This window comes from Panthera onca, chromosome C2 (genome assembly GCF_046562875.1).
Source record: "Panthera onca isolate mPanOnc1 chromosome C2, mPanOnc1 haplotype 2, whole genome shotgun sequence".
NCBI lineage: Eukaryota > Metazoa > Chordata > Mammalia > Carnivora > Felidae > Panthera > Panthera onca.
This window is the reverse complement of record NC_138347.1, coordinates 83,082,438-83,102,597: the sequence shown is the minus strand read 5'-3', so window position 1 is coordinate 83,102,597 and position 20,160 is coordinate 83,082,438. Positions and strand designations below refer to the sequence as shown.

The window sequence follows — 20,160 nt, the reverse complement described above, 5'->3', positions numbered from 1 at the left end:
CATGTTCTGCTTTGCCTATGCTGGTTGAGGAGGGGCTGTGTGGACTGCTGGGGACAGATGGTCCTCCCGAGAGCATAATTTCCCAAAGGTGTTTAAAGGGGGTGGGAGGGCCTGCAGTTCGAGGAATTGGGCCAAGAAATATCACCGGGGGTTGAGACTGGGTCAAAGGCATGGAAATTATGGGTGGCTGGCAGGAGAGTGTTGCTAGGAGGGGGGTAGGCTGATCCTGAAGAGGACAGGGGTCCTGGTGTTGCTGGAGGGTGGCCGCCGGCACCCGAGCGAGGTCCAGGTCCCGGCGCACAGGGCGGGCGGCGGGCAGCGGGCAGCGGCGGGCACGCTCCTCCCCCCACGTTACCCCCACCTCGGGCGGGGCGCCGCAGCGGGAGGGGGCTCGGGCAGGCGGGGGCGGCGGCGGCGGCGGCGGCGGCAGCGGCGGAGCGAGGGGCTGCGGCAGAGGCCTTGATGGCGGGCGGCGGTGAGGGCTGGGGGCCAGGAGCCGAGGCCGAGGCCTGGGCAAGGGCCAGCCGCCGGGAGCCCTAAGGTGCTGCCCGCCCCGACTCCACCATGAACGTTGCGCTGCAGGAGCTGGGCGGTGGCGGCAACGTGAGTGGGAGCCCCGGGCTCCGGGGAGAGGCCTGGGTGGAGGGGGTGAGGCTGAGGGAGCAGGCGGCGTCGGCAGGGCAGGGGCTCGGGCTGGCGGTGAAAGGGCTGAGTCTCAGAGGGGGCCGCGGGTCGGGCGTGGGGGGCCCAGGCCGGCGAGCCCGGCAGGAGAGAGGGGGCCCTCACCGCAGAGAGGAGGGGGCCTGGCCAGGCCAGGGGCACTGGGGCAGGGCCTTGGCCAAAGAGCCCTCTCTGCCTGACTTCGGTTGGCGCCCCCGACTGTCTGGCAGATGGTGGAGTACAAACGGACCACGCTGCGGGAGGAAGACGCACCTGAGACCCCCGTAGAGGGCGGGGCCTCCCCGGACGCTGTGGAGGTGGGCAAGGGGGTTCTCCCTTTCTCGCCAGGCCCCAGCCCTGACAGGACGTCTGGCAGACCCAGGAGCTCTGGGCTGCCCTGGAGGGTCACCTGCCCCCACCTCCCCTCCATCTCTGGCCTCTGCGCTAGGGCTGTGGTGAGGCGATTGTAAGCCATGACGTTGCACTAAACAGGCTCAGGGCTCAACTCAGACTGCCTCATTGCCCCTGTGCCCAAAGTTGACCCCTTTAGCGTCTTTGCTCCGTGGCTCTGGAAACTGGCTGTGTCTTCACCCTTTGGGAGGACTTCTGTGAACTTGGATCCTCACCTGCAGCTTGGTAGCTCACTGTCATCCTGTGTTCCCAGGTGGGATTCCAGAAGAGGACAAGAGACCTCTTGGGCTCTCACACGCAACTGGAGCTGGTCTTAGCAGCTGTCTCTCTACTGCTGGGTGCACTGCTTCTGGGCTGCTTCGTGGCCCTGGGGGTCCAGTACCACAGAGGTAGGTGGGCCCACACCTGTCACCAGCCCTCTTGGTGTGGGGGCTCTGGCTCAAGGACCCCTAAGGTTTTCTCTGGTTGGGGCCAGTCTTCCCCCAACTTTTCTCTCTCCTCCCAACCTTCTTGCTGTCATGGCTTTCCCCAAAGCATTGTTTTCTCAGACCCACCGACAGCCCCCTTTCCCCCCACCATGTCCCCTGCCACAGACCCATCCCACAGCACCTGCCTCACAGAGGCTTGCATTCGAGTGGCTGGAAAAATCCTGGAGTCTCTGGACCGTAGTGTGAGTCCCTGTGAGGACTTTTACCAGTTTTCCTGTGGAGGCTGGATTCAGAGAAATCCCCTGCCCGATGGGCGTTCTCGCTGGAACACCTTCAACAGCCTCTGGGACCAGAACCAGGCCATACTGAAACACCTGCTTGGTGAGTGGGGCTGTCAGGGAGGCATTGTGCCAAGTACAACTCATGCCTGGAACAGGGTTTCGCATTTAGGTACTCAATAAAGGTCCATGACTGAATGACTAAGTGGGTGACTGCAAACATTCCTGGGTAGGGGATGCAGAGAGCAGGGGGTTCCTGAGAGGTGGAGATGGCTTTGAGGGGACAGATCTCTGACTATAACGAAAGGACTCTTCTCTTCACTCTGCTTGGATCACTGTTGAGGTGTGGCAGGCACGAGGGAGTCTGTGGAGCTTAGAGATCTTTGAGGGTTTCCATGGACAGGGGAGAAGAAGTCACGCTTGGCGGTTTCAGATGGTCTTCCTGAGTCTACATTAGGAGGACTGCCCCTTAACAAGGCAGGGAGAGGGACCAAGCAAGGGCCCAGGACCCCTCTCACTAGATAGCATAGCTGTCAACCACCCCACAGAAAAATGTGATCTACCCCACAGAAAACACCACCTTCAATTCAAGCAGCGAAGCGGAGCGGAAGACACAGCGCTTCTACCTATCCTGTCTGCAGGTGGAGCGCATTGAGGAGCTGGGAGCCCAGCCGCTGCGAGACCTCATTGACAAGGCAGGACCACTGGGGGAGGTCAGGATAGGTCCTGGGAGAGGATAAGCTTTGGGGGCCTCTGTGCCATAGTTTCCATTATGGTCTCTACCCAGATTGGTGGTTGGAACATCACGGGGTCCTGGGACCAGGATAACTTCATGGAAGTGCTGAAGGCAGTAGCAGGGACCTACAGAGCCACCCCCTTCTTCACTGTCTATGTCAGTGCCGACTCCAAGAGTTCTAACAGCAATGTTATCCAGGTACCATTCTGGAGAAGGGTTGAGAGGGACTGATGGACCATTGACTGACCCAGACTCCCCTTCCCTATGACAGGCAGGCTGGGGTGGCCCCACCCCCCAACCCTGCACAAGAGTCCAGGTATGTGTGTGGGGAAGGCTTACTCCCTTCATTTGCTATTGCAGGTGGACCAATCTGGGCTCTTTCTCCCCTCTCGAGATTACTACCTAAACAGGACCGCCAATGAGAAAGTAAGGAGCATCCCCAGAACACCCAACCCCACCCCTCTGTTGAGCTGGGCTGATTCCTGTTTACTTTCCCCTTTGCCAAGGGTCATAGTGGGGAAGGTGAACCTGTCCTGTCACCTAGTGAGCCAACTACCCTTCCTTCCGTCTTCCTCCCTTCACTCTTCCCTCAGTTTTTTCCTTCCTCCCTTCCATCCTTCCTTCCCTCCCTCCTCTCTTTCCCACCCTCTTTTTTTTCTTCCCTTCCCTTCCCTCTTCCCTTCTTTCCTTCCTCCCCTTTATTCTTCTAGGGAAACATTTTATAGGCCTCTACTATGTGCCAGGTGCAATGGGGGAATTCTGAGATGTACCTCCAGAGCCACTGTCACACAAAGCTTTCAATGTAGATGGCTTTATGGACCTAGATAGCTAAGAACAGGTTCAAAAGAGGGTCTCTAGGCCTCAGGAGAGATTCAGGTAGTCAGAGCTTTCCAAAGAGATTGCGTTTGAGCCGGGCCCTGTAGAATATCTAAGAGTGGGCGAGGGCATGCTGGGTAATGAGAATAGTTTAAACAAAGTCTTGAAGAAGGAAAGGCTAAGGCATTTTTGGACCATGAGAAGGGGTCCAGCTTGGCAAAATGTGGAGCTCAGAGCAGATGAGGGGCTGGACAGGTGGGTAGGAACTAGTTACAGAGGGGACCTGGAATGCCACACTGGGTTCATTGTATAGGTCTCCGAGAGCTGTTGCATGCTCCAGAGCAGGAAGGGAGCAACACAGTGAGCAGTGCTTTGGGAAGCCAGTCTGGCTGAGGTGTGACAAGTAGATGCAAGAGAGGGAGCCTGGAGATGAGTTAAGAGTCAGTTGCACTCCAGGCTCTGAGTCTGTAAGGGCCCTGATGTGGCCAGTGGCAGAGGGAATGTTAAGAAGGGCAGGATGCAAGAGACATGACCTAGTGGAAATCATGAGTTGCTGGTGGCTGGGTGTTTGGAGAAAGGAGTAGAAAGAGGAAGAGATAAAGACAGATGAGTCTATAAGCCTGAGTGATGGTGGAATGGAGCGGTCCTTGGAGAACCAGGGGTGCCTGTAAGAAGAACAAGATCAGGGCACGTTGGGGAAAAGGAGACAGTGTTACATCACAGGAAAAGGGCAGACTTTGAGGTCAGACCTCGATTTTAATCCCAGCCCTGCGGCTTGGTGCAAGTTGATTAAATTCTCTTGGAAGTTGTTTCTTCATCTGTAAAGTGAGGATCATAGCATTTACCTCCTATGGTGCTTGTTTGGGGAGGGGGGATGCAAGCTTATACAGACACTCAGAGAGTGGGAACGACTTGTTTTAGATGTGTGGTTGTGAAGGATCCAGACAATGTCTAGATGTCTAGATGGAAAGGTCAGCAGGCAGCTGTGGAAGCTGGGTGGAGTCCTGGAGACAGGATGAGGCTGGAGGGAGCCGAGGACTTCAGGGCCATCTCCTTAAAAACCTACATAAAGGCCTAGGAGAAGTGAGAGGCAGAGGTAGAATACAGAAGGGAAAGAAGAATATCCCTGTATTTTAAGGGCAGTGGGAGAAAGACAGCCAGTGAGGTAGACTGCTGTGGAGTAAAACAACTGCTAGAGTCATTTGTCCCTTCATTGGTTTTTCAAACACTGAGCATTCCTCAGGCAGACCCTCCTCCTGGCATGTGGTCAGCAAGACATTGCCTTTGGCCTCTAGGTGGGGGAGGAGACAGGAAATGGCTCAGTGCACAGTTCTCCTGTGTGAAGTTGCTGGGACTGTCACAGAGGAGAAGCACAGTGTTCTGAGACTGAGCGTCACAGGGAACCAGCCTAGTCCTAGGGTAACAGCAGGCTGCAGTGAAAGGAGAGGGTTTAGGCAAAGGGAAAAGCTTATGCAAAGGCTGTGAGGTGGGGAGGCATATAACCTATTGATGGACCAGAGAGGGGTAGGAGGGGAGTGGGCCAAGGCCTTCTGGACAGGTATGTAGATTCATATTGTGCATGACCCCTGTGGGTCAGATTTAGCACTTATTCCAAAAGAAATAGAAAAGGAAACTCATCAAAACTGAGACTGGCAGGGCATCTGGGTGGCTCAGTCAGTTGGGTGTCAGACTCTTGGTTTCGGCTCAGGTCATGATCTCACGGTTCGTGGGATTAAACCCCGTGTTGGGCTTTGTGCTGCAGCATGGAGCCTGCTTGGATATTCCCTCTCTCCCTCTCTCTCTGCCTCTCCCTTGCTCATGTTCTCTCTCTCTCTCTCTCTCTCTCTCTCTCTCTCTGTCCCTCAAAATAATTTAATATACATTTTTAAAATACCACATTGGGAGTGGCATGAACAGATATGTGGTTTGACATCACCTGAGTCAGGAGAGGAGAGAATTTTGAGAATTCAGGAGAGAACCACAACAACCAGGAACTGGCAGGAGAAAGCTTCAGTTTGGCTCTCAGTGTGTTGCTGGATTGTCTCGAGTAGGAAGTCTGTGCCAGCATCTAGTGGAAGCTGTAGCATAAAAGGTTCACATAGGATAAAAACTTAGGAGTAAATCAGGGTTCAGGAAAGTCTCAGGGTAAATCTTCAGCTAAAGGTAGGGTGAGAAAGGGGTAAGTGAGGTGGGTAGGGGCAGGGCATAGTCAGGGTGACTGGTTGAGTCAACCATTCCCCTCAGGACCTGGGATGACTGGGACTGGTCCTCAAATCTCTTCCTCTGACATCAGCAGCAAGGGAGAGGAGAGGTGGGAGAAAGAAATTTTGAGGTGCAGGGAATGGATATTAAATGGATATTTAATGGATTTTAAAACTTTTCAATAGAGTGGAAGAGGAGACGGCCTTTGGTGATTAAGGGAGCTCAGGGTGGGGCTTCAGGGCTGGAGTGAGGAGTGGGCCCTGGGAGGAGGGCCACAGGGAGTTGGTGCTGAGTGGTGCTGAGGGTCTGTTTGCAGGTTCTCATCCTTTCATTCAACAAATATTTATTGAACACCTACTACGTGCCAGATGCTGGGCTAGAGCCTAAGACTACAGTGGAGAAGAGAGAAAATAGTCCCTACCTCATTCAGCTCAAGTGCCAGCAGGGGCTGAAGCAACACAAGTGCCTCCTGGGCCTGGGTAGTGCTGGGGCACCGGCCCTGGAACCGTCAGGCCTGAGCCACATTTGGATTCTGCCATCTGCTAGTTTGTGATATGAGTCAAGTCATGTAACCTTCCCAAGCTTGTTTCCCCATCTGGAAAATGGAACTAATATCCACTATATGGAGCTGCAGTGAGAGGGGAAAAAGGACACATCACTTATAGAACCCTAGCAGAGTCTGATACGTGTGTTTACATGTGGTCATATGTATTTCTTTTCTGCTCTTTTCTCCCCCTTAGAGACTAGAGGGGAGCTGAGAAAGCAGCAAGGTTGAGGCCTGGCTGGATGGGAGACGGAAGGCCATTAAAGCTACTGTGACTAAATTCCCCATGGGGTCCACTCAGTTGTTAAGTGAAGACATGTGGTCACTGATGTGCTGGAAAAATAGAAGGGTTTTAGGAAATAAGAAGGCAGAGCAGTGTGGGAAGCATGTCTATCTACTGGATGAATATTTACAGGGCACTTGTTCAGTGGTAGGCCCCATTCTAGGCCCTAGGGGTAGAAGGGTGACTAAGTTGCTGTAACTTGGAACAGTGCTCTCCTGCACTAACCTTCTCATTTGGGAAATAACTGATCAACAAGCGTGCAAATAAATAAACAAGATCCTAGCAGGTACTGGTAAGCAGTATGACAGAAATAAAACAGGATCGTCCAAGAAAGCTTCTGTGAGGAGAATCCGCAGAAGAGATGGTAAACAGAGGTGGGGGCCAGAACAGGCCCTCTCAGCCTTGCGCAGGACCTGTTGCTGGGCTCTGAGGATGACTCAGGGCCTTGACAGGTGCTTACTGCCTACCTGGACTACATGGAGGAGCTGGGGATGCTGCTGGGTGGACGGCCAGCCTCTACACGGGAGCAGATGCGACAGGTGCTGGAGCTGGAGATTCAACTGGCCAACATCACAGTACCCCAGGACCAGCGGCGGGATGAGGAGAAGATCTATCATAAGATGAGCATTGCGGAGCTGCAGGTGGGGCCTGGGAGGAACAGAGACAGCTGGGAGGGGCCAGACCCTGGGGCAGACCTCCCAGCTTCCCTTCCTGTCATCTTTCTGAGGCAGCCAATCGGTTCCTCATTTGCTCGCTTCTGTGAGCTTCCCAGCTGCACTGTTACTATCCTGGAAAGAAAAGTGGTGTCCATTTTAGGCCACCTCTCACTAGGACATCTCTTGGTCCTCCTTCATGTTGCCTGGGGATGCATAGAGGGATTATATTAAAAATCTATAACAATTTGTACAAGATGTCCACAAAACAATCAGAAGAAATTTGGAAGCATCTCCTTTAGTTGCCAGGAATCAACACTTTAGTTGGATTATGGAGATTTTGGATGGGGGAGGGGAGGGTTCTGGAAGGAGAGACCAGTTATGTAGGGACTCTGGGTGGTATTTTATCGATGGTTATGAAAATATTTGAATATCTATGCCCCCGCTGAGTATTACATAGAGTGCTTTTTCTTGTATAATAACTGATTGGGCTCCCAGACTGAGGAGTGCTCAGGCCTGGAAAAGGGTTTATTATAGGAAGGGGCTACCAAGCAGCTAATAGATGTTGCCATGGTAATGAGAAGGGCTCCCAGGCTCCAGCATATCAGTGGGGCAGGGGTCTGCTGGAAGCCAGGAGTGTAGGCAAGGAGGCTTTAGATTTTTTTTTTTTTTTTTTTTTTTTTTGCTTGTAGGCCCTGGCACCCTCCATGGACTGGCTGGAGTTTCTATCTTTCTTGCTGTCACCGCTGGAGCTGGGTGACTCTGAGCCCGTGGTGGTGTATGGGAAGGATTATTTGCAGCAGGTGTCAGAGCTCATCAACCACACAGAGCCAAGGTTGGGGGGAGCCCAGAGTGTGGGAGGTGGGACTCAGAGCTCCATGCAGGTCCAGGCAGGGACTGGGCATGGGGGACTGTCACAGCCAGACACAGAGCAGCATTTGACAAGGTCTTGGACCTTCCAAACATCAAAAGAGAATGTCTGCAGGCTATTCCCATCGGGTGAGGCTTCAGGGGGCCCATTTGTGCTCTTTATTCCCACACCTTCTCCAAACTGACTTCTGCAGGCAGGTGTGTGGTCCCAGGGGAGAGAGAGAGATTCTGGGACAGCTCCTGCATATGCCTCTCAGGACTTCCGTTGCCTGCACATTCATGGAGCAGATTGGGGGTGAAAATGGTACCCCACCTGCCCTTCCCTTATGTCTGCTCTGGATGCCAGTGTCCTGAACAATTACCTGATTTGGAACCTGGTGCAGAAGACAACCTCGAGCCTGGACCACCGCTTTGAGTCTGCACAAGAGAAGCTGCTGGAGACCCTCTATGGCACCAAGAAGGTGGGCTTTCTGACTCTGTCCCCACCTTCCAGTCCAGCCTAGCTGACTGTCAGGCACCATTTGCCTCATGGTATAGTATGGAGCACAGGAGTAGGAATCAAGATGACTTGGGTGTCAATCCCAACTCCTCCGTTTTTTAGCCTATGGGACCTTGGGCATGTCACCCAGCCTCTCTGACTCTCCATTTGCTGGTGTGTGAAGCAGGAGTACCTTGTAGGGTTGTCTTGAGGACTGAGTTAATGTAAGTGCAGCACCTACCCGGTACATGGTACGTAGAGGCATTCAGCTTTGATGATGATGGTTAAAAAGATGAATAAATGCAGTTCTTAGTTTCAAGATACCCCATTAAGTGGGGAAAATGGACACGTAACCAAACATGGTATTTTGGGGTGGTAAGTGCTCACACTGTGTGAAAGAACTTTGTGCTATAGAACAGAGGAAGGGATAGTACATTCTACCTGGGGGAGGAGGCAGCATTAGGAAAGACTTTTATGAAGAGGTGACGTTTGAGGTAGTTCACCAAAGGAGCAAGGGAAAAGGGCACTCTGGTCAGAAAGAATAGCATGTGTAAATTCCTAGAGGCAAGGAGCATTGTGGGTTTGCATGTGCTCTGGTATGAGCTTGCAAACGGGGCAGCTGAGAGGCTGAGGGGGGTGAGGTGGGCCTGGGGCAGTCCCTGAAGGGACCTGAATGTTCCATTAAGAAGTCACGCCTAAAAAAAAAAAAAAAAAAAAAAAAAAAGTCAGGCCTCAATTCTTTCAGTAATGGGCAACCATGGGATGATTTTAAGCAGAAGAATAACCCAGTTAGATTTGTGTATTGGGTAGTCTTTCTGGAAGCTAAATGGAAGATGGAGGGGAGTGTCACGGGAGGGGGAGAGGGATGAGAATGAAATCAGAGTGTCTAGTTAGGAAGTGACTGCAATCTTGGGCTGGAGGTGAGAGTGTTGTAGGGCAGGGAAGTGGCAATGGGGTGGACAGGGGAGATGACTAAGAAGTAGAAGTGGTAGCCTTGGTGATGGATTGAATGTAGGGGTGGGGGATGGAGGAGTCTGGTGACTTTTGCAGGTTTCTTGCATGAGGGACTGACTGGATATAAGGCTGCGATATGAGCAAAGAAACTTCTGGACCCCAGTGGGCCTCTTAGAAACTTAAGAGGAGGAGAGTACTGAGCACGGAGTAGGCAGCACACATGTTCCTCCTGCAGTTTTGCTGCTGGGGTTGGCACATTTTTCCATTCTGCCCTTTATTTTCCCCGGAGTCTGAGGGAGAGACGGCAGCTCCCCAAACCCAGGCTTTCATTGTTCAGAGCTGAGAGGGCTGGCCCCAGAGACAGAGAGGAGAGCAGCCCAGACGGAGAGCATAGCCATCTCTGGGAGGCCTGGCTCTTTGTCCCTTACAGTCCTGCACACCAAGGTGGCAGACCTGTATCTCCAACACGGATGACGCACTTGGCTTCGCTTTGGGCTCCCTCTTTGTGAAGGCCACGTTTGACCGGCAAAGCAAGGAAATTGTGAGTCTTCAAGGTCCTTCCAATAATACCCCTTGTTTTAGTTAAAATTCACTGTTCGTTCATGTGTGTACATAGAGGGGGTGAAAAACTGAAAGGAAATTCATCAATAAATGGACAGTATTTTGGTGGTGGGATTGAGGGGTTCTTTTTGTCCTTTAAAGTTCTCTGTATTTTCCAAATGTTCTGCAATGAGTTTATGTTGCCTCTCCAGTTAGAAAAATAATACTTATTATTTATTAGGAGATGATAATGAATGTGCTTAAAGTATTATCTACAAGACTGTTTATTGCAGGGTGGTTTATAATAGGTGAAAATGAAAACAACTTAAATGTCTAATCATAGGGGACTGGAAGAAAGATTGTGGTTAGAGTGGGTTGTGAGGCAGCCTTAAAGCTCATGATATAGTGTTAAGTGAAAAGAAGTAGCTTACAAAATATATGTATGTTACACAATATAATTCTGTGTTATATATGTATACCTGGGCAGGGAAAGACATTCAAAGTATATAATCAAAAGTTAAGAGGGCTTATCTCTGAGTGATGGGGTTATAAGTGGTCTATATTCTTCTTCAACTTTTCTCAATTTCCCAAATGTTCTTTTTTCTTTTTCTTTTTTAAGTTTTCTTTATTTATTTAGAGAACGTACACGCATGTAGGGAGGGGTAGTGAGAGAGGGAGAGAGAGAATCCCAAGTGGGCTTCATGCTGTCAGCACAGAGCCCGATGCAGGGCTCGATCCCACGAACCATGAGATCATGACCTGAGCCAAGATCAAGAGTTGGCCACTTAACCAACTGAGCCACCTGGATGCCCTTAATTTCCCAAATTTTCTGCTCTTAATGCCTTCCTTTCATTTTCAGATAAAAATCAATGTACTGTATTAAATTATATTTCTTCAGTTAACTTATTGTCAGTTAAAATTCTTGATCAATGAGAAAAAGAGCCACCCACCATCTCAGCACCTTCACAAATAGTGTTTCCTTTTCATCTTCCCAAGATGCTCAGCCTTATTTCGAGAGTCTGGGCACTCCCCTGGAAGGACAGGGATGGGACACTAGGGTGGACAGGGAGAAAGAACGCATCAGTGTGAGTGGAAGCCGACTTGTGCCTGCTCCCTCGCAGGCTGAGGGGATGATCAGCGAGATCCGGAGTGCCTTCGAGGAGGCCCTGGGGCAGCTGGTTTGGATGGATGAGAAAACCCGCCGGGCAGCCAAGGAGAAAGTGAGCCGTAGCAAGGGTTGGGGCGCCATCTTCAGGTGGGGATGGAGGACACAGTTTTTTGGAGGGAGACTGGGGAGGGAAACCCTAACCTAGTCTCTTCAGGCAGATGCCATCTATGATATGATTGGTTTCCCGGACTTCATCCTGGAGCCCAAAGAGCTGGATGATGTTTATGACGGGGTGAGTACTTCTGCTCACCAGTGCTGAATTTCATCTAGGGGAGCGGGGGTGGGGGCTCTATTCTTGGCTCAGTAATTGGGGCTCAAACACTGGGAGGGAAGGAGGTGGTTTTTGGTTTCTTTCAGAGGCAAGTATGGGCAACTGACATTGTTCAAATGCTGGCTCTGTGCCAGGCCACAGGCCAGGGATGGGTGGAATGCAGTGTTCGCAAATCCTGTTTCTACTTCTACCTAACTGGGTAACCTTGAACGAGTTATGTAACTTCTCTGGGCCTCAGTGTCTTCATTTGTAAAATGGGGACCCTAGCAGTACCTACCTCATAGGGTTGTTGTGAGAATAGAAGGAGGTAGTATGTAAATATTGGTGATTCTTATTTCTTAAATATTTTGCTCTTACTTTGCAGTTGAGGAAACAGAGGCTTAGAGAGGTGCTAATTAGTAGCCAAACTGGGACTATTATCTTCTCCAACATGTTGTCTTGCTTGCTTTCTGCTTCTCACCACTCCCACAGTATGAAGTCTCTGAAGATTCCTTTTTCCAGAACATGTTGAATTTGTACAATTTCTCTGCTAAGGTGATGGCTGACCAGCTCCGCAAGCCTCCCAGCCGGGACCAGTGAGAATGGGGGGGCTATAGACGCTTGGGGCAGCAGGAGAGGTAGGGGAGATTTCCAGGGCTGGGGAAGGGGGTGGCAAGACATTTCAACCAGAGGCGCAAGGTCTTTGCAGGAGATAGGTCAAGGCTGCTGGGCTGGGAGGGGCATCAGGAGAGTCAGGAGCCTCAGCGTCTCCCTTTTGCTCTCCCAGGTGGAGCATGACGCCCCAGACGGTGAATGCCTACTACCTTCCAACCAAGAATGAGATCGTCTTCCCTGCTGGCATCCTGCAGGCCCCCTTCTACACCCGGAACCACCCCAAGTGTGTCTGAGGCAGGAGGGGCTGGGTCCTGGGGCTTGGGCCTGCGGATGAGCTGAGCGCAGGGCTGGAGGTGGGATCCAGAAGTTCCCCTACCATGTCCTCATGCAGCATTCCTCACCTACCAGGGCCCTGAACTTTGGTGGCATCGGCGTGGTGATGGGCCATGAGTTGACACATGCCTTTGATGACCAAGGTAGAGGCCCACAGAGTTGCCCCCTCCAGCCTAGAATTCCTGGTAGTTCTTGTGAGGCCTTGGGATATTGGGAGCAGGCCACACGGACCCTGGAGTCTGTGGACTAGGGCTGGTGGAAGGCTGCTCTGGTCTTGGTGTGGTGCAAAGGTTATTTCTTCTCAGGGCGCGAATATGACAAGGAAGGGAACCTGCGTCCCTGGTGGCAGAATGAGTCACTGGCAGCCTTCCGGAATCACACGGCCTGCATGGAGGAGCAGTACAGCCAGTACCAGGTCAATGGGGAGAGGCTCAACGGCCGCCAGACGCTGGGGGAGAACATCGCTGACAACGGGGGACTTAAGGCTGCCTATAACGTGAGTGGCCTGGTGGGCCTCTGGTGGCTGAGGCTCACCCACCCTGGGGGACATGGGCAGCGGGTGGAGGTGGTGGGCTACCCCTGATGGCCTTGCCCGTCCTGTGCCTGACCCCAGGCTTACAAAGCGTGGCTGAGAAAGCACGGGGAGGAGCAGCAGTTGCCAGCTGTGGGGCTCACCAATCACCAGCTCTTCTTTGTGGGATTTGCCCAGGTATTGCCCTCCTAGGAGGCCTGGGGCCTGCCCCTCTCCCGCTCCCTCCTGGGCATGTCATTAGAAGTCTGGGGCATGCAGGAAAGGGACTGGGAAATAGGGCTGAAGTTGGGGTATGGAAGGTGGTCTGGGAAGGCCTGGTGCCCAGAGCTTCTCAGCTGGGGCTTGTGAAAGCATGCAGAGAGGCCTGAGGAAGGAGAACTCTTCAGGCTTTTGCAGATCTCAAAGGGCGAGGCTGTCCTGCTTGAGGGGCGGCGGGTAGGGAGCAGGATTGATCCCTGCCACGTTCCTGTGAGGTGGCTGTGGAGGAGGCAGCTGAAGCTTGGGGACAAAGTGGCTCATCCAGGGCTACCCAGGAATAAAGGAAATGGCAGAGCAAGTCTCCTTGCTCAGGGTCTCCTGAAGGTACTTTGCACTCCGGCAGGCAGCCTCTGGGGTCCACGCTTCTTCCACTCGGATGCATCCAATCTGGGCAACCCACTGTCCAGGGCACCTCTGAAAGGCCTTCAAGGAGTTTGGGAGGGAGGGCATGCTTCCTTCCTTTGGTGCTGATAGCAAGGGGTTATAGCTGAGATGCTGGGTGTGGCCTGGAGACCTCTTGAGCAGAGAGGCTGGGGGTAGTGGTGGTTTGCGTCCCTGGGATGGCTCGGCTGCAGCCAAGTCTGTGGCCCTGCCCGCACTAGACACCATATGTCCCCGTGTCTGTCCTGGCCTGCAGGTGTGGTGCTCAGTCCGCACACCCGAGAGCTCTCACGAGGGGCTGGTGACCGACCCCCACAGCCCTGCCCGCTTCCGCGTGCTGGGTACTCTCTCCAACTCCCGTGACTTCCTGTGGCACTTCGGCTGCCCTGTCGGCTCTCCCATGAACCCAGGGCAGCTGTGTGAGGTGTGGTAGACGTGGGACTGGGGAGAATTGGCTGGCTGTTGCCAGGGCCTGGGGCAGCTCGCCGGGCAAGGATGTTCACTCCAGGTTTAGAGAGGTCAAATGCCAGCTCCTCACCACAGGTGACTTGAGTCCCGGTCCTCCCTCAAACACCACATTGTGCCTCTGCTTTGGGGGTACCCCTGCCTCCAGCGGAGCCCCCACCATTCACTGTGACATCCTTCCATGTCTCCCTGCCTGGAAGAGGCCTGGGTGGGGGGCACCAGTTCCCGCAGGAAGGAGTCTGCCTCTTCTGGTCTTAAGATCACTTGACTTGGTGGCCTTGGGACCTGCTGTGCCTGCTGTACTCTGACCACACAGGGTCTGGGGTGGTGTGCCTCCCATGCTTCTCCCAGAGGCTCACTCAGTGTCCACTTGGGAGTGGATTCAGCTCCTTTCAGCTCCCCCTCAGGGGCTGTCCCCCACCCCATGTTCCTCATGCTGCTGCTCCCAATACTCCTGCCAACCCTCATTGACAGACCAACTGTACTCAGCTCTTAGTGGAAGCCTGAGGGCCTTTACAAGCCCTCCTGCTGCATCCTGGTTTCCCTGGGCTCAGGGGAAGTATGTGTGGTGTGTATGTATAGGGGATGCTGGTTCCTGTGTCTTGGGGCACAAGTCTTAGGGGATGACTATCTTCCCTGGCCCAAGCAGAAAAGCAGATAGAACAGGGAGAGAGAAAGATAGAGTTTATTTTTACAGGGGAGAGGGTGGGGAGGGAGGGGTCTTGGCCCTGTAGGACCCTGTGCAAATAAATAGACAGACATCAGTCAGCCTGTCTCTTCCTTCAGTCCTGTTTTCATTTATTCATTTACTCATTCCACCAACATTTATCAAGCACCTTCTATATGCCAGGCACGCTTCTAGATACTCATTTACTCAGTCGCCAGACACAGGGGACGGAAATATGAAGCCCCCAAGAAGACAGAGAAAGAGAGTCAGGATGAAAGAATGGAATGAAGTTGAGTTTGGCCGGGTGGAGTACTTTCTCTGGTGGTCATATCTTCATCACTGGAAAGATATGCCACTGCCCTCCACTGGTGCATCCAGCCAGGCCTAACACTGAGTCTGGGTAACTACTGGGCCAAGGTCAGCTTGGAAGATGGGTGGCCCTTACCCTACAGTGGAGGAAAGCCCTGGCCAAGGTAGCATGCCATTCCCTGGAGCTCAGAACACTGTCTCTGCTTATGGCCAAGAAGACATGCATTTCTCCATAGCCTCAGTACTCCTGAGAGTCACTTACCCACCACACACCCCCATCAAGGCCTACCAAGAGTTAGGCAGAGACCGTGGGTCTGGCTGCCACCCTCCTGAGCAAGGGAGGGGAAAAAGAGCATTTACTGAATACCTCTTGTGTTCCAGGCACCTCTGCTAAGTGCCTCATTTTTTTATTCATTCACTTATTAATTTATGCATTCATGGGTTTATTATTTTTTTAAAGCACATTTGTTACCCACGGTGTGCCAGGCATGGGCGATGCAAAGATGAAGATGGTTCCTTCCCTCAGGTTGTTCTACTGGTGGTTTCACCTTCATGAGCTCATCTGATCCCCATAGCAACCATATTTTATAAGTGCTCCAGTTTCCATTTTACAGATCTAACCCTCAGTACTTCACTACCGTTAAAGAGGCCTGGATTGAAATTGAAGCTTGGAAAGGGGCGCCTGGGTGGCGCAGTCGGTTAAGCGTCCGACTTCAGCCAGGTCACGATCTCGCGGTCCGTGAGTTCGAGCCCCGCGTCAGGCTCTGGGCTGATGGCTCGGAGCCTGGAGCCTGTTTCCGATTCTGTGTCTCCCTCTCTCTCTGCCCCTCCCCCGTTCGTGCTCTGTCTCTCTCTGTCCCAAAAAAAATAAATTAAAAACGTTGAAATTGAAGCTTGGAAAGCTGTAGGAGCTTGAGCTTGTTCCCTCTAACCTCCACGAGCCCCAGTTTCTTTGTCTGAAAAATGAGAACCAGAGCAAGACAGTGGAAAGAATCATCACAGTTGCCTTTAAAACTCAGTGCTCTCCAAAGTCTAAACAGAGGTGTGTCTGTTGAGTTTGGAAGGGTAAGTGAAGCTCTGGCAGGGATTACTGCTGAGGCCCTGATCCCTGGGTATTGGCACATGTGCCCCACAGTCTGTGTCCTGTCCCCATAAAGAGCTGTATGTGGGCCCCTGTCATGTTACTTGGAGGTGCTGCCTGCTCAGAAAGGAAGACGGTGGCCTCAGGATCTCTAAGACCAAGGGAAAACATGGCTGAGCCTCTGAAAGCAGGACTCTGGGAGAGACAGCAAAGTGTACTGGAGAGAAGAGGGCCATCATGCCTGGAGACCTGGTTCTGGTTCCAGCTCTGCCACTTCTTAGCTGTGTGACACTAGGCATGGCTCATGCCTGCTTCAGGGCTCAGTTTCCTTAGCAGTCTGTAAAACAGTGGGTTGGATGAGATGATCTGTGGGGACCAGTTCAGTATTAGTGTTTTAAGCAGTGAATTCATGGGCTTAGCAAATATTCAGAAATATTAGGAAGTAACATGTGAAGTTTGGGTGTTGCACAGAGAATGAGATCTATAATGTCAGAGATCATAATGGGTGAGGAGAGAGGGTTGGCAGCTCTTCCCTTTACATCTGATTTCAGAGGCCACTTTAGGATGCTGACTAGTGGGCCACTGTGGCAGTGAAGCTCCATATGTGCAAAAAGGCCAAAGGTCAGCTTTCATTTACTAAGTCCCTATTTTGCTAAGCTGGTTCTAAGTACTTTAAAATCATCTCATTAAATTCCCACAACAACTTATAAGAAGGTTCTGTAATTGTCTCTATTTTACGAGTGGAGAAACTAAGGAAAAAATTAGGTAATTTCCAACGTTGGATAAGACAGATTGCATTAAAGTCAGACTCGGAGCTCAGATGCTCTTAATCACCACCATTTAGTCTTCTAGGTCGTGACTGAGTTTAGACTCATGCGTAAACATCTGTCTTCTGGTCAATGTCACTGCACTTCTGTGTCAGACCATCACCAGCAGGTGCATTTCCATGCCATCTAGCTACCCTGGGCCAGGCATATGAGACAACCAGGCAGCTGCAGGGAACCTAAACACATGTTGAGTTGAAATTAAGCCAGGTAGCACCTGTTTGTTGAACACTCTGCAGGTGCTTGGTTCCAGAGACAAGGCAAGGTGAACATCAGGTAACAGATGTAATCTTCACCCTTAGTGGCCCTGACAAATTGATGAATATGCATCTGTGATATGCTCTGATGTGTTAAGGCGGAAGGGGAAATAAAGTATACTGCTCCCAGGTGGACACATGAGAACAGTTGTTGGTAAGGTGCTAGGCCATCCCCTACACTGTCCCATTGAGAAGTCTGACTAATTCTCATGCCCGATAAGGCAACATATGCCAAACAATATGATTTCACACTTGGTAGCATTCTGAAAATTTTAGGTTGGAAGAGAGTCCCTGATAAAATAAACAGTTTCAGTGGGCCTATCATGATTCACAAATGGAGAATCCAAACAGTTTTTAAAAAAATTTTTTAAATGTTTATTCTTAGAGAGAGCGAGAGAGCGAGCAGGGCAGAGAGAGATGGAGACACAGAATCTGAAGCAGGCTCCAGGCTCTGAGCTGTCAGCACAGAGCCCAACATGGGGCTTGAACCCATGAACCGTGAGATCATGATCTGAGCCGAAGTCGGATGCTTAACCGACTGAGTCACCCAGGCGCCCCGCCAAACAGTTTCTTGATGCCCAGCTCTGAGCTCCAAAGAGACTCCTAATGGGCCATTATTTTACATAAAGATGACCTGAAGCTGAATGCAAAATGAATTCATTCATTCAATAAATATTTGTCAAGGCTTACCACAAGCCAGGCATTAGGTTGGTGCTAGGGGCAAAAGATGAATAAGAAGCAGTTCTTGTCTTCTAACAGCTCAGAATCTAGAGAAAGAGAGATATGTATGAAGCATGGTGGGGGCAAGAAATGAAAAACTTGAAGAATAGAACAGGAAAAGCTTCTTACATAACATTGAGCGGGAGTACAGAGGATGGGAGAATTGCTAGCTGAAAAACAGTGAAGGGCATTCTATACAGAAAGAATAGCCATGTGAAAAGGCCAATCATCCTGAAGGGGCAGGGCACGTTCAGAAATGGTGAAAGGTTTAGGATGATCAGGTGAAAGGCGCATGATGAAAGGTGAGAGTCTGGAGAAGGGAAGTTGTAACAGTGCTTATGAAAAGAGGAGGCTGTAACATCCACTGTCAGTCCTGGGAATTAAAAGTCAGAAGGGCCACAATGCAATCTATTTGAGAAATATCACACAAAGAATGTAGCAACCCAGTGGATACAGTGCAATGCAGTGTCCTGCCAGGAGCGCTTCTGGTGTTATGTAAATCATGCTTTGGGTTGAATGGTTTTCAAAGGAGTGGAACCATACACAAGATGTGTAGCTCTATAGCTCAAGCCATGAGTTTGGGGGTAGTAGCATGGGTGGCTTATGGATGCAGTTTGAAGGAAGGTGGTAGGAAGGGACAGGTGATGGGATCCCCTTAATTAGAGAGCAATGTGGCCACAAGGCTGGGAGTTCGGCCAAATGATAGGAAGGAGTGTTTCTAGGAGGGCAATTTGACGGAAAAGAAGTTTGAGGCAGGACATCAATATTATCACGGGGCCTTGGAAATAATTGGCAGACATTTATATTTGGCTAGAGAGGATTGGGGGCTTGTGTAGTTGGAAGTGGGGAGCAGGGGACAACCATGTTTATTTCAGTCTTGAAGATTTGAGGTAGTTGGAAAATGACAATTGGCTCCTTTCCAGTTGCCAGGCACCCAAGCTAGGCACTTTATATACATTGTCTTATTTCATTTTCAACACACAGCTTACAAGGGAGATACTTTATTACCCACATTTCATGGAGACAGAAACCTGTCTGAGAGAGGTTAGAGAGCTTGCCTAAGTATCACAGCTAGTGAAGGGCAGAATGTGGTTTTAAACACCAGGTCTGTTGCTCTCTAAAGCTTATGTTCTCTTACCCCCTTCCCCCTGCCCCCCTCAACTTTTTATTTTGAAACATTTCAAAACTATAAAAAAGTTGAAACATAGTACAATAAACATCCATTTACTTTTCATCTGGAGGCACTAGCCATTAATGGCCTGTGCTTTGTGTGTATCACCCCATCTCCTCTAAGGTACTGGTCGGGATAGGACTGGTATAAAAGACAAAATCTGAGATCTGATAGAAGGAAGTCATGGAAAAAGGAGAGATTTAGGAGAAATACCTCTACAAATGACTGAAGAAAGCATGACAATGTATGGACATCTTGAAGCCACAGATAGACTAGGCAGAACAGCTATGGACTGCCCAACTTCGTTCAGCAGACCAGAGCTAGTCATTGGTGATGGAAATGGAAGATCATCCCCAGAATCCAACCACTGAGTGAAGAAAGCAATAGGTTTTATTTTATTTATTTAAAAAAAAATTTTTTTTTCATGTTTATTTATTTTTGAGACAGAGAGAGACAGAGCATGAACGGGGGAGGGTCAGAGAGAGAGGGAGACACAGAATCGGAAGCAGGCGCCAGGCTCCGAGCTGTCAGCACAGAGCCTGACGCGGGGCTCGAACTCATGGACCGTGAGATCATGACCTGAGCCGAAGTCGGACGCTTAACCGACTGAGCCACCCAGGCGCCCTGAAAGCAATAGGTTTTAAAATAGGCTTCAGATCTTTACATCTATACAAATATTCAGCCAACATTCTTTCAGAGCTAGCCACACTGTGCTAGATGTTTTGTTTTTTTTTTTTTTAAACAAACATTTTCTGCATTCTTTAATGCCTCAGAACCCAGAATAAAGACCCCAGGCCAAATGGTAAGTGTTCCCACCAGATGAAGGTGGCTTCCTCTTCTTTCACCTTCTAGATGCATATACGTGGTCCAAGAAGAAGAAACATGGAGGTTTGCTTGAAATAATTACCAGCTTGGAAGACTGAATGATCGAGGTTCAAATCCTGATTCTACTACTTACTATATGATTTCTTCTGTAAAATGGACATAACCTTACCAAATTCAAAAGGCTGTGAGAACGTCATGTATCATTCAAAACCACTCCTGACATAAACAGTGACCTTCGCACACCTTCCAAATCGTAACAGAGAGAGGAAGACCAAAAGACTGACTGAAGTTTGCGCAAAGACCTTGTCTTGATCTGGTTTTAGTTCCAGAATTTAGCATTGGAGTATAGGACTATATTTATTGATTTCTACTCGAAATGGCTCCACAGGTGGATAAGATTTATCGTATTCTTAAGGTAGTATTAGAGCACTCTCCTTCAACTGGGGGGAGA

The 20,160-nt window shown here is 50.7% G+C and overlaps 1 protein-coding gene across 3 annotated transcripts; it reads left to right on the top strand.

The window, feature by feature from the left end:
• The first annotated feature begins 376 nt into the window (after nt 1-376).
• ECE2 (endothelin converting enzyme 2) lies at nt 377-19,841 on the top strand. Of its 3 annotated transcripts, XM_060639378.3 has the most exons (19): nt 379-603; nt 891-977; nt 1,325-1,460; nt 1,665-1,880; nt 2,348-2,472; nt 2,565-2,711; nt 2,874-2,939; nt 6,811-6,999; nt 7,704-7,846; nt 8,228-8,342; nt 9,744-9,854; nt 10,975-11,073; nt 11,176-11,253; nt 11,764-11,867; nt 12,059-12,169; nt 12,295-12,362; nt 12,525-12,715; nt 12,833-12,928; nt 13,647-14,576. In XM_060639378.3, exons 1-19 carry the CDS (start codon nt 565-567, stop codon nt 13,821-13,823), a joined length of 2,298 nt encoding a protein of 765 aa, XP_060495361.1. In that variant the 5' UTR covers nt 379-564; the 3' UTR covers nt 13,824-14,576. The 3 variants fall into 3 exon arrangements, with proteins under 3 accessions (XP_078309298.1, XP_060495361.1, XP_060495362.1); XM_078453172.2 differs by lacking the exons at nt 12,833-12,928; nt 13,647-14,576 and adding an exon at nt 19,737-19,841 and having other exon boundaries at nt 377-603; XM_060639379.3 differs by lacking the exon at nt 891-977.
• The last annotated feature ends 319 nt before the right edge of the window (nt 19,842-20,160 follow it).